This window comes from Elephantulus edwardii, unplaced genomic scaffold (genome assembly GCF_000299155.1).
Source record: "Elephantulus edwardii isolate Elephantulus edwardi_28Jun2011 unplaced genomic scaffold, EleEdw1.0 scaffold00338, whole genome shotgun sequence".
Taxonomy (NCBI): domain Eukaryota; kingdom Metazoa; phylum Chordata; class Mammalia; order Macroscelidea; family Macroscelididae; genus Elephantulus; species Elephantulus edwardii.
In genome coordinates, this window is record NW_006400088.1 from 1223639 (window position 1) to 1236828 (window position 13190).

The 13190-nt window shown below is 37.2% G+C and overlaps 1 protein-coding gene across 1 annotated transcript in view; it reads right to left on the minus strand.

Annotated features, from left to right (window-relative positions):
* The window catches only part of ST18 (suppression of tumorigenicity 18 (breast carcinoma) (zinc finger protein)), a 152655-nt gene that overhangs the window by 44739 nt on the left and 94726 nt on the right, over positions 1 to 13190 (minus strand). Inside the window, exons 13-15 of the mRNA XM_006901608.1 lie at positions 8202 to 8264; positions 8019 to 8099; positions 4803 to 5024 (exon numbers count right to left, since the gene is read on the minus strand). Coding sequence (XP_006901670.1) covers positions 4803 to 5024; positions 8019 to 8099; positions 8202 to 8264 — 366 coding nt within the window. The remainder of the gene's footprint in view (positions 1 to 4802; positions 5025 to 8018; positions 8100 to 8201; positions 8265 to 13190) is intronic.

The following is a 13190-nucleotide window of genomic DNA, read 5'->3' on the forward strand; positions in this document are numbered from 1 at the left end:
CCCTGGATGTGCTCACCAAGTTGTGCCAAGAAATCTGGAGAACAACCACTTGTCCAACTGACTGGAAGAGATCTATATTTGTTCCCATTCCAAAGCAGGGTGACCCAACAGAGTTTGGAAACTACAGAACAATATCATTGATTTCACATGCAAGCAAGGTTCTACTCAAGATTATCCAAAAACGACTGGTGCACATAGTTACTTAATTTTTAGAAAGTCCCATTACATCAATGTTATCCTCTCCTTGTGCTTTTCTGGCTGTATTTGCCGATTTTTGTTGAGTAAAGGCTAGGCCATCTAAGTTTGTCTCTTATAATCTTTGTGGTTTTGTGCTTTACTGTAAAGCCATACTTTGTGTATGATGTGAGATATGGATCCTGCTTCAGCTTTCTGAAGGTGGAGGTCCAATTTTGTCTGCACCATTTGTTGAAGAGGTTGTCATTTCTCTGTTTGATAGGTTTTGTTTCCTTGTTGAAGACCAGTTGACCATATCTAATTTCTGGGCTCTCAATTCTGTTTCATTGGTCTATTTGTCTGTCATTGTACAAGTTTTTAATCAGAGAACTAATTTTATGATCAAGTCATCCAGGAAATTTACACTTTCCTTTCCCTCCCCTATTTTCTAGTGGTTGCATTGTTCAAATTATCCACAGTTCAATTGCAAGAATAAACAACATAATTAAAACTCAACTGGATAAATTTTGTTAGTATTTAGTCTTGCCTTGGACTCCCAGGCTTATCAGGTCTACACTTTAGACAAGTAAAAAACTCAACCCCTTTGAATTTGCTACCTGAAGGCCTATGAACTTACTTCATTTTTCTTGTGCTAACCCTAATGTCATATAATGCAGATCATTGATAGATGAGACTTCTTCTGATCCTGATGCCACATTCTTATTAATATCGTCCAGCTTCTTGAATGATTTGGTCAGACAGATTGGATAGATATGGAGATGCTTATTGAACAGATACCTACTGAATAGGGAATAGAGATACCCTGACACAGAACTTTCTTAATTTTAAGCCATGTGGTGTTCCTTGGCTTAAAATTGTTTCCTTGTTCCGCTCACACAACAGCCTCTTGGCATAGGTATAGGTTTTACATGAACACAATTAAATGCTCTGGGATTACCATTCTTCTGAATGTTAATCAATATTTGTTATGATCCACACAGTCAAATGCCTTTGTATAGTCAATAAAACAGAAAGAAACGTTTTGGTTTTGGTTTTTTTTTTTACAAACAAACTTTTTTCAGGTATTCTCTGCTATAATCCAAGATCAATCTGAGATTGGCAGTGGTGTTGTGATCTCTTCTAAACCCAGCTTGAATTTCTGACAGTTCTCTGTCTATACTTTTAATTTATTTACGTCTTTTATTGTGTCTCAAAAGAAATGTTCTGTAGTTTTTGGCCAACAGACACATGAAGAAATGATCTAAATCACTAGCAAGAAGAGAGATGCAAATAAAAAACTCAATGAGATAGCATCTTATCCCAGTAGCAGTGGCAAAGCAAGCCAGGGTAGCAAGTAATAAATATTGGAGAGGATATGGTGAGATAAGAACTCTCAAACATTGTTGGTGGGATTATAAAATGGTACAATCTCTTTGGAAGGCTGTTTGGTGCTTCCTCGAAAAGCTGAACATAGAAATTCCATATGACCCAGATATTCCACTGCTTAGATATACCCCAAGAAAATAAGAATGGAGGCAGAAACAGAGACCTCTACACTAATGTTCATAGCAGTGTTACTTACCATAGAAAGAACATGGAAACACCCCAAAATCCAACTACAATGGAATGGGTTGTTAAATTATAGTACATTTACTTAATGGAATACTATGCAGCACGCAGGAGAAATGATTTTATAAATTACTACCTATAATGGGAGGAATTGGAGGGCATTATGCTAAGTGAATTAACTCAGTCCCAAGGGGACAAATATTGTATGAGACCATTATTGTAGAACAATTATGAGGATCCATGGAGAGGAAAGGGAATTATAGGGTCACACAATTTGATGGATGGAAGAAGGAATGGATAAAGGGAAGGGGAAATATTGGATGTAAAAAAACAATGTATATGAACTTTGTATGTAAAGCAGTATAAACAAAAATAAAATAAAATAGAGAGGAAGACCCTCGATGACATGGATTGACTCAGTGACTGTGAAAATGGGGGCAGGTATGTCAGAGAGAATAAGATTGGCTCAGGATAGAGCAAGGTTCAGAGCTGTTGTACATAGGGTCACTATGAGTCATAAGTGAGTCCACTGCACATAACAACAACAACTAATTAGATTAGAGAGCTCTGGTGTGTAGTCCTTAGGGAATTGCACCACTAGCCTGAAGGCAGCATCTTTTTTGGCAGCATCAATGACTCTGCAGGAGAAAGATGGGTAAACTCTTTCTGTGGGATTTAGGGTCCCCCAAAAACTCACTGGAGAGTGAGCTACGAGTTGTTTCTGACTCCACAGCAATGAGTTTTGAGTTTATTAAAATATTATTATTAATTTTAATGATATTTTATCAATTATCAAATTGCAGAGAAAATTACTTGTAATGGGATCTAATTAAATTTGACTAATGAAGCAGAATATGTGTATAACTAAAAAATTAATTGCCGTTGAATGGAAACGAGTTTTAGTTGACTCTCTATTGGATTTAGAGGCTGTGAATTGCATGGGAACAAACTGCCTACTTTTGCCTATGGAGCTGCTGATGAATTTGAACCAGTAGAGATGTGGCCTGTAGGTCAGCACCACAGCTTCTAACAGTCTAGGCCACCAGAGTTCCCTTTGATTATGCTTATAGATACCATGTATTCCATGGCTGTTCTTGAATACTCACTTTTTAATTTATATAGCCTAAGGACAGGTGTTACATATTTTTTTTCATTCTGATATACTAATGTACTAGATGTTAAAACACTTAGTCTTTAGATGGTACCTGACTGTCTAAATAGTAATATATGAGTTGTAAAGACTTGTGTTAAAACAAATGGTTATATAAAGGAGTTATCAACCAGTCCATGTATAATAAAGTACATCAGTTGACATGTAATAAAATAATTTTAAATGATATTTTTGATCAAAAGAAGGTAATGTATGAAAGTAAAATTCTGAGGCAGTTGGTTTGTGGTCTACAGCTAGGTCCTTAATTCTAATTCTTAATCTTGACATCAATTCAGTCTCCATTTTAAGTTCATTAAGCATTGGAAGCGCGAGTGGCATCCACTTCCTAAACAACATGCCTTCTGAAACTATGAACTTAGATAAAAGTTGATAGTTATAGAAAAGCTTCAGGCCTTTTGTTCAGGTTGCTGTGAGTTGTACTCAACTAGAAAAGGACCTTAAAAATGTTTAAGACAAAAGTCTTGACAAAAGTTTCAGCACAAGAGGATATCAGGAAAATGTGTGCCTACTGCTGTTAGGGACCTTTCCAAAGTACTGAAGAGCAATGGTGTCTCTCTGGAGACTAAGGTGCATCTGATACAGGCTATGGTCTTTGCTATCACTTTTATACATAAGAGAGGTGGACAATAACTAAGGAGGACAGAAGGAGAATTGATGCCTTTGAGCTGTGGTGCTGGAGAAGAGTATTGAGGGTACCATGGACTGCTAGAAAAACAAACAGTTTCATCCTGGAAAGGGTCAAACCGGGTGGTTCCTTGGAAGCAAGGATTCTGAGGCTCCGTCTAACATACTTTGGACATGTTGTAAGGAGATACTGGTCCTTGGAGAGGGACATCATGCTTGGGAGGGTGGAGGGACAGCGCAGGAGGGGAAGACCCTCTATGAGGTGGATTGATTCAGTGACTGGAGTAATCGGGATGGGTGTGTTGGAGATGGTGCGATTGGCACAGGATAGAGTAGAGTTTAGGGCTGTTGTACATAGGGTCACTATAAGTCACAAGCGACTTGATGGCACATAACAACAACAACAACGACGTTGTATCTTCATATCTATGACTGAGAGAAACATCTTGTGACATAATGATGATTACCATAAAAATGTCCTTAAAGTAGATATATTTTGCAATCATATATTTACTCCCTGATTTTATAAATTGATCTCAGCAAAAGCCCTTCTCTGAGATGTGTGGCTTCTCATTTCTTTAATTGTGTGCCTTTATCCAACCAAAATATTGCAAACTAAAACTCTTGATTTAACTCTTCCAAAAACATAAAGAGCGAAGATGTTGGTATAGAGAATAAAATACACCTGATTCAGAACATCATCTTCACAACTACTCTCTATGCATCAGAGAGCTGGACAATGATAAAAAATGGTAGAAGGATTGATGCCTTTGCGTTGTGCTGGAGGAGTATTGAACATACAGCTTTATACTGGAAAGGGTGAAATCAGGCTGCTCCTTGGAGGCAAGGATTTTGAAGCTCCATCTCACATACTTTAAGCATGTGGTCAGAAAGGCCAGTCCCTGGAAAAGGACATCATGCTCGGAAGGGTGGAGGAACTGCACAGGAGAGGAAGTCCCAGGATGAGAAGGAATGACACAGTAACTGGGATAATGGGGATAAGTGTGTTGGAGACAGTAAGCCTGGCTCAGGATAGAGCCGATTTTAACCTATTGTACATGGGGGTCACAGACAACTCGATGGCACTTAACAACAACAACATATGCTTGATTTCATTTCTTGTATTCCATGCAACTCCCTGGTTCAAATTGCACCAAGCCATGATAAAGCTCTTTTCTTTTAAACAGATGACTCTTTCTTTGTTACAAATCCAAATCACAAACAATGATAGAAAAAATAATAAAGGATAGAAAACAAACATTACCTTCTGTGAGTGACAAAAACATTATTGACATGTCCCAGACCATTGCAGCCAGGCAGAGGGCAATGGGGCAGTTCTTGTTTGTTGAGTTTCCAGGAGAGAGAAGCCCCATTGAGATGAGTCTCTTTTTGTCTCTTGGCAGCCAGAGGACAGCCAGAAGCTGTGCGGTGGGTGGTGTATTTACCTGAGATGTGACCTTGGCCATCACAGCCTATCACAGGACACCTAGATAGACACAGTGGACGCATTAATTCTAGGAAATGCTAGATAGTTTTCACTCATTCTAAATATGAAGCCCAGTAATATGAGAAGAAGACTACAATGTATGAACCAAAAGGCAACTTGTGAATTTATGGTTTATTGGAAGTACACAAATACAGCTAATTAAGGGGCATTGATGGTCTGAAGGCTCTAAGTGAAAGGGTTTTCACATACAATCAAATTTAATCTTTACTACAGACCTACCAAGTAAAGTCTAGGTATAGGTTTCACCATATTGTTTACTTAAACAATTAAGTGTTCTGGAATTCCCATTCTTCTCAATGTTATCCGTAATCTGTTATGATCCAGACAGTCACACGTGTCTGTATAGTCAATGATGAACAAGTAGACATTCTTCTGATAGTCTTTACTTTTAGCCAGGATCCATCTGACATTTGCAATAATATGCGATGGCCTCTTCTAAATCCACCTTAAATTTCTGAAAGTTCGCTATGAAATGTAACTATTTTTGAATGATATTCAGCAATATTTTTCTTATAAGTGATATTAATGATATTGTTTGATAATGTCATAGTCTGTTGCATCATCTTTCTTGGGAATGGGAACAAACATGGATCTCTTTCAGTCAGTTGGCCAGGTAAATGTCCTCCAAATTCCCTAGCATAATTGGTGAGCACTTCCAGGGCTACATCTATCATTTGAAACATGACAATTGATATTACTTTCATTCCTGGGACCTTACTCTTTACCAAGTCCTTCAGTACAGCTTGAATTTCTTCCTTCATTACCATTGCTTCTTGGTCACATGGTACTTCCTAAAATATTTCAATGTCAGCCAATTCATTTTGGCACAGTGATTCTGTATATTCTCTTCATCTTGGTCTCATGTTTCTGGATCAATCAAAATTGTGCTCATAGCATCTCTACACATTGCAAATTGAGGCATGAATTTATTTTTCTGTTATTTCATCTTGAAAAATGCTTAACAAGTTCTTCCTTTTTTATTCTCCAATTCTAGGTCTCTGAACACTTTGTTATGGTAGTTTACTTTCCAAGCTGCCTTTTGAAATCTGTTCAGCTCTCTTATTACAACTTATCTTCCCTTTGAGTTGGCTTCTCAATGCTCTAGTGCAATTTTCAGGGTCTTTTCTGACATCCATTTTGATTTTTCTTTCTCCTCTGCTCCGCCCCCCCCCAGTGATCTTTTGCTCTCTTCATGGATAATATCATTAATGTCATCCAGTATCTCATCTGGTCTTCTAGCATCAGTGCTTAATGCTTCAAACCTGTTCTAAAGAGGATTCCACTGCCCCCCTTTGTTGTGTACTGTAAATCAGATCTGACTGGAAAAGGAGGAGATTTCCCCCTCCTTCTCCATGGAGCATCTGGTGGATTCAAACTGAGCACCTTCAATACTGCAGTGCGGCTTCTTGCCACTAACTCACCAAATTTTCCTTTCTAAAGATTATTTCTGAGAGTGCTGAATATCCTATGCACTTCCAAAAGAACAAACAAAAATGTCTTGGAGAAAGTGCAGCCAGAGTACTCCTTGGAGGCAAAATGATGAAGCTTTAACTCATACACCTTGGGCATGTTATTAGGAAAGGTTATTCCTTTGTGAGGGATATCATGCTTGGAAAGGTAGAGGGATGGCAAAGGAGTAGAAGAGCCCCAACTGGGTGGATTGACACAGTGACTTCAGCAATGGGGTTGAGTGTACTAGAGTTTGTGAGGATGGTACAGGACAGGATAGGACAGATCTGTTGTTTATAGGGTTGAAACCAAGTTTGTCCTTGGAGGCTAGGAATTTGAAGCTCTGTCTCACATACTTTGGACATGTGGCCAGGAGAGACCAGTCCTTGGAGAACGACTTCATGCTCAGAATGGTGGAGGGACAGTGCAGGAAAGGAAGACCTCCAGTGAGATGGATTTATACAACAACTGGGGCAATGGGGATTGGTGTGTCACAATTAGTGACACTGGCTCAGGACAGAACAGGTTTCAGAGCTGCTGTACATAAGGTTACTATGGGTCACAGGTGACTTGATGACACATATCAGCAGCAGCAGCAGCAACAACAACAACAATAACAACAACATGAGTCCTAGTATACTCAGTGGCACTTAACAACCACAACACTGAGTGGAGACTGCAGTTACTTCAATTTAAAGATGTAAAAAATTAAGCTGATAGATCTCAAGTAATTTATTATTCTACAAAAATAGAGCCAGGCTGTTTGTGCTCAGACTTGATGGTGCTATACCTGACCAGTTAAGCATTAGGCTACTTTGCCTCCAAACAGTAAGCAGGGAGATCAAATACTACTTTCTTGTTCAAAACTACAGAGAAAAATTGCTCATAAAAATGGAATTCTGGCTTCCATATATGTAAATATTATGCTTAGAATTTTTGTCAAACAAATGGTTTCAATTTACAAATTAATACCTGTGAAATATTGACCAACATTTAGTAGCATATGCCTCTGCAGAGGTATTTTGAGCAAAATCAAAGTTTCAGGCATAAGTGCTGCCATATTTGGTGTTCTGCACCATTTCCATAATGAAACTTTCCTTTAGCACTACCAGAAAAGTCTAAAACTTTCCTCTTCTTTTCTTTTTTTTCCATTATTAACATTAATAATAACATTATTAATGCTATTGTTGTTATGTACCACTGAATATGACTGACTCTCAGTTGATCCTTCGGTAGGTTTTCAGAGGCAGTAAATTGAACAAGAGACTGCTCATCTTCCTCCTACATTTGCATTATTTAAAGAACTATGAAAACAGCTAGAAATGGGAAAATTTCCTCTATCACCAAAGGAATCTCACTCTTGCTTCAATGGTACTTTTTTTTTTCCATAGTGTACAATGTCTCTGAAATTAAATTAATGACAAACTGCATCCCAGCTTAGACATGCACCTTCTCTGTTCCCCTCCCATTTAACCAATAAGGCAAAGAACTCCATGACGTCATAGACTTCACAGCTGCACTTACTTAAGTTCCGGGTCTTCTTTGTCATCCTTGGTAGGGGTCATCTTGACACCACCTTTCCTGGCACGAGGGCAGCCAGATAAGCTGAAAGAGTTTCCCAACAATGAGGAAAAAAATTCCATCTGATCTGGTTTTATTACTGCTGTTCATGTACTCATATGCATAAAGAAAAGGAGCTAGCCCTACCTTCTGTGGGAAGCATAGTTTCCAGTCACATGACCTGATCCATCGCAGCCTGGTGTTGGGCACCTGGAAAACAAGAGCAGAGCATCAGATGTGGTTAGGGGAGAGGCAGTAAAGAAGTTGATCTACAACTAAACAAAATTAATTTTTCTTGTGAAGATGGTATAGGACTAGGCAGTCTTTGTTTTCTTAGACGTGGGAAAGTCTGCTGTTAGGGACCTCTCCAAAGTATTGAAGAGCAATGGTGTCTCTTTAGAGACTAAGGTGCATCCGATACAGGCCATGGTCTTTACTATCACTTGTTATGCATCAGAGAGTTGGACAATGACTAAGGAGGATAGAAGGAGAATTGATGCCTTTGAGCTGTGGTGCTGGAGAAGAGTATTGAGGGAACCATGGATTGGTAGGAAAACAAACAGATTAATCCTGGAAAACCGGTCAAACCGGGCTGCTCCTTGGAGGCAAGGATGCTAAGGCTCAGTCTAACATACTTTGGACATGTTGCAAGGAGGGACAGGTCCTTGGAGAGGGACATCATGCTTGGGAGGGAGGAGGGACAGCGCAGGAGGGGAAGGCCCCCTATGAGGTGGATTGATTCAGTGACTGGGGTGTGTGTTGGAGATGGTGCGATTGGCACAGGACAGAGCAGAGTTTAGGGCTGTTGTGCATAGGGTCGCTATGAATCGCAAGCGACTCGATGGCACACAACAACAACAACACAGAATTGCTGTAAGCTGGAACCAGCTTGACGGTATTTAACAGCAGCAACACTGGGAAAAACAAACCAACTAACCAAAAGAAAAACTTATTTTAGAAGGGATTTGAAATTTACTACGAGGCTTGTGTACACCATGTAAAGTTATTATCTTTTGCTTAATAAGAAAAATCTTTCCAAATTGCCTTTACACATAATTTATTTTCTCTAGGATTCTTCTATAACCCATTAATCTCAGGTTAATATTGGTATATGTGAACTCTGGAGACCTGGCATATAAACATGCTTATCAAAGAATCTAAGTGTTTTGTATTTGGTCTTTTCTGCTTCACAGTCCAACTTAAATGATCTTTTGGAAAATATATCAGTAACTATTACTGAAAATTAACACTAAGTTTGGACTGGGAAGGATGAAAGAATTCAATTTTACAAGGAATGTTGATTAGAATTGGGATTCAAAGTAGACTTTAATAGGAAATAATTATGCAGTCTAATATTTTTGTTGTTGTTGCCTCTTTACTACTCTTAACAGTATGGAAAATCCAGAGGTCATCACAAAACATTTCATTCCCTGAAGCCTCTTGTAGAATTGATCTTTGTTTATTGGTTTACATTTATGTTTACTGTGGCTTAGATCTCTATTTAAACAAACGTTCCTTTTGAGAAAAAGGATCACTCAAAGAAAAATATAAATAATGAGTTAGGCTCTAAAACACTGAACTTTTGTGGAAGTTTCTGTCCAATTCTGAGGTAAATTAACAGAGAAGAAATACTTCTTTCAAATGAAATTTAAATTAGCACAGACCTCTTCAAGCTCTTCAGAAAAGGCTGCAATAAGTCTTTAATCAGCTATTTAAAAAATAATTTGTTTTCCATATTATAAGAAAGACTTAAAAATTAGTTTTTCCCCGATTAACATTTTCAGTAAAATGGTGGCCTACTAGCATACTGCAATTATAGAAGCACCTGTGAAAAATAACTTTAAGATTCCCTTTAACTATCTAAGGGATCAATGAGTAATCTTTTCTTTTTCTGTGAAAAATATAGAAGTTACTTAATAGATAACTGTATAATATATGTAAGTACTGAATAGGACTTCTCAAACTGCACACTGTCACATTTGAATGTATTGTCCACATTCCCCCCCCCCAGCAATGCAGATCAGAGGAAGTACATAAAAGAATAGGTAGGTGCAATTGAGATCTGGCTGTGTAGAAGTTTACAGCAATTAAATAAACTCTCCTATGAATGTGCTAATTGTGATTAGTCTTACTACTTCTATATTTACTTTAAAAATGGCTTTTAACAGAGATAATAAATCTTTTAATAAAAGATATATAGAATCTGCAATGGTACAATATTTTATGCACAGAAAATGCTAATTGTTGTGTCTCATATTCCCTTTACTATTTTTATAAAAGTAATATATGTGCATTTTTATATTGTCTTTCATAAACACGGTTTTATGTAGTTTTAGATAAAAATTTAAAATACATTAAAAATAAAATACTAATAAAAAGGTATAAAGGCAATGAATCTGAAAAGTTACACATGAAAGCCCATTAATATTATTTTATCAATAGACATGGTAACACTAATTATTCCTACAAATGCTATTTCTGTACACAATATTTATTAATATTTTAAATGTTATACCTTCACTCTTCTTATAGTCTACCATACTTTATTTTTTCTCCTGAAAGCTCTCAATATAGATATGTTTTATTCTAAGTGAAAAAAAGTTTTGTAAGCACATTCTACAGTAATTTACTACTTTTGCATTGCCATTCTATGTGTATGCATTAACCCAAAGGGATAAATTTTTTGACACTTACTTTAAATAGGTAGGTAGGCAGATCTACATACATCTATTTCTTAGACAAGTTTTTTATCTACTTTTTTGAGATTTTTAATGGATTTGGTTATAAAGTTTATATACATGTGTTTTACACTATTTTTCATTCAGATTGAGTTTCATACAATCATCTTGCATTATGTTTTATATATTTAATTACCATTGGACCTTGCCCATCATTACTCTGTCTTTTCACCCAGGTCATTCCCATTTCCTTCCATCCCTCCCTCCAATCTCCTTGTACAACTCTGGTTTCATCTGTACCCATCCTCACCCCTCAGCTTCCACTTCTTCCCCACTTGGGTTCCCATACATGTTTTATTAGTTTTCCTTGCATTTTTACTATAACTGTCTTATGCAGTATTTGTCCTTATGAAACTCAGTTCACTCAGCTAATGCTCTGCAATCTTTCCTAAGTAATGTAGTATTTTTTTGAAATTTTTGTTGCTGAGTTCTGCACAGAATTCCATTGTGTGAATGTACCACACTTTCTCCATCCATTCAGCTGTGGTTGGATGTTTGGGTTACTTCCATGTTATTGTGATGTTAAATAATGCCACTATGAACACTGGTGTACAAATCTGTGTTTGTGTCTCAGACCTAAATTATTTGGGGCATATTCCTTGTAGAGGAATAGCTGGGTCATATGGAGTTTCTAAGCTCAACTTTTTGAGGAAACCCTAAACTGCCTTCCACAGTGGTTGTATGACATGCTGTCGTGCTAAACTATGCCAGTGTTACTGGGGTGAAATGGTATCTCACTGTGGGGGTGATTTGCATCTCTCTTTGCCCGTGATTTTGAGCATTTATTAATGTATCTGTAGCCATCTGAATGTCTTTCTCTATGAAAAGTCTTTTCTTGCTTTTTTGCCTATTTTGTAATCGTGCAATTATCAGTATTTTACTTCTGGAGGTCCAATAGTATTTTCTAAACTTTCTAATGATATCCCTTGTCTGAGATGGTATTGTCAAATGGTTTTTTTCTCAACCAGTAGGCTTTCTTTCCACTGTATTGGAAGAAGTGTTTTTTGGTGGGCATAGAGATTTAATCTTTAAAAAGTCCCATTCATAAATTTTATCCTCTACACACTGTGCATTTCTGGCTTTATTTTCAGTTTCTTTTTATACATAGATTAGACCTTCTAAGCTTGGACCCAGTTTGTCTTTTTTTTTTTAATGAACTTTATGATTTTGGCCTTATCTCCCAGGTCTCTGATCCACCTTGAGTTGATTCTTGTGTATGGTATGAGATGTTGTTTCAGCTTTCCAGCACCCTTTGTTGAAGAGGTTGTCATTTCCAAATTTGATAGGTTTTATTTTCTTGTCGAATATCAGTTGACCATAGATAAAGAGGTCTATTTCTGAATTCTCAATTCTGTTTCATTGGTTTATGTGTCTGTCATTGTACCAGTCCCAAGCTGTTTTGGTTACTATCGCTGTCTAGGAGAAGGTTTTGAGGTCAGGAAATGCTATGCCTTCCACTTCATTTTCTTTTTCAGAAGTTCTTTGCTTATTTGGGTTCTCTTTACTCTCCAAATAAACTTCATGAATTGCCCTTTGATCTCCTTGAAAAATGAATTTGGTATTTGTATTGGGATTGTGTTGAACATGTAAATTTCTTTTGGTAGGATTGTCATTTTCACAATATTGAGTCTTCCTGTCCATGAACAGGGCAGAGTTTTCCATTTACTTAGGTCTTTTACTGTGTCTCACAGAAATGTTCTATTCTGTTCTTTGTACAGGTCTTTTTTGTCTCTAGTTAGGTTCATTCCCCAGTGTCACAATTTGTGGTAGGCTATTACAGATGGTATTGCTTTCTTGGTTTCTTTCTCTTGAGTTTTCTTTGTTACTAGAGGAATCTCACTAATTTTGCGTATTGGTCTTATATCCTGCTACCCTACTAAACTGGTCCACTAGCTCTAACAGTTTTTTTGTTGAGTCCTTATTGTTTTTCTGTGTACACTATCATATCATCTGCATGTAGTGACAGTTTAACCATTTCTTTGCCAATCTGAATGCCTTTTATTTTTTCTCTTGTGGTATTGCCCTAGCAAGTACTTCCAATATAATCTTGAATAAAAGTGGTGATAATAGGCATCCTTGTCTGGTCCCTGTTCGCAAGCAAAATATTTTTAGTTTTCCCTCGATTGAGAATGATGTTAGCTCTTTGTTTTGCATATGTACTTTCCACTCGAGAAAATTATCTTCTATTCCAATTTGTAGAGTCTTTTAATCATAAAGGTAGTGGTATTTTGTCAAATGCTTTTCCCCTCCCATCAGTTGCTAAGATTATATGGTTCTCAGATACAGAAGAATTTAATTAAATAACATATGAGCAAGAGCCTATGGTGATGAAGGAAGAAGTTCAAGCTGCTTTGAAGGAAATAGCAAAAAATAAGGCCCCAGGAATAGATGGTATACC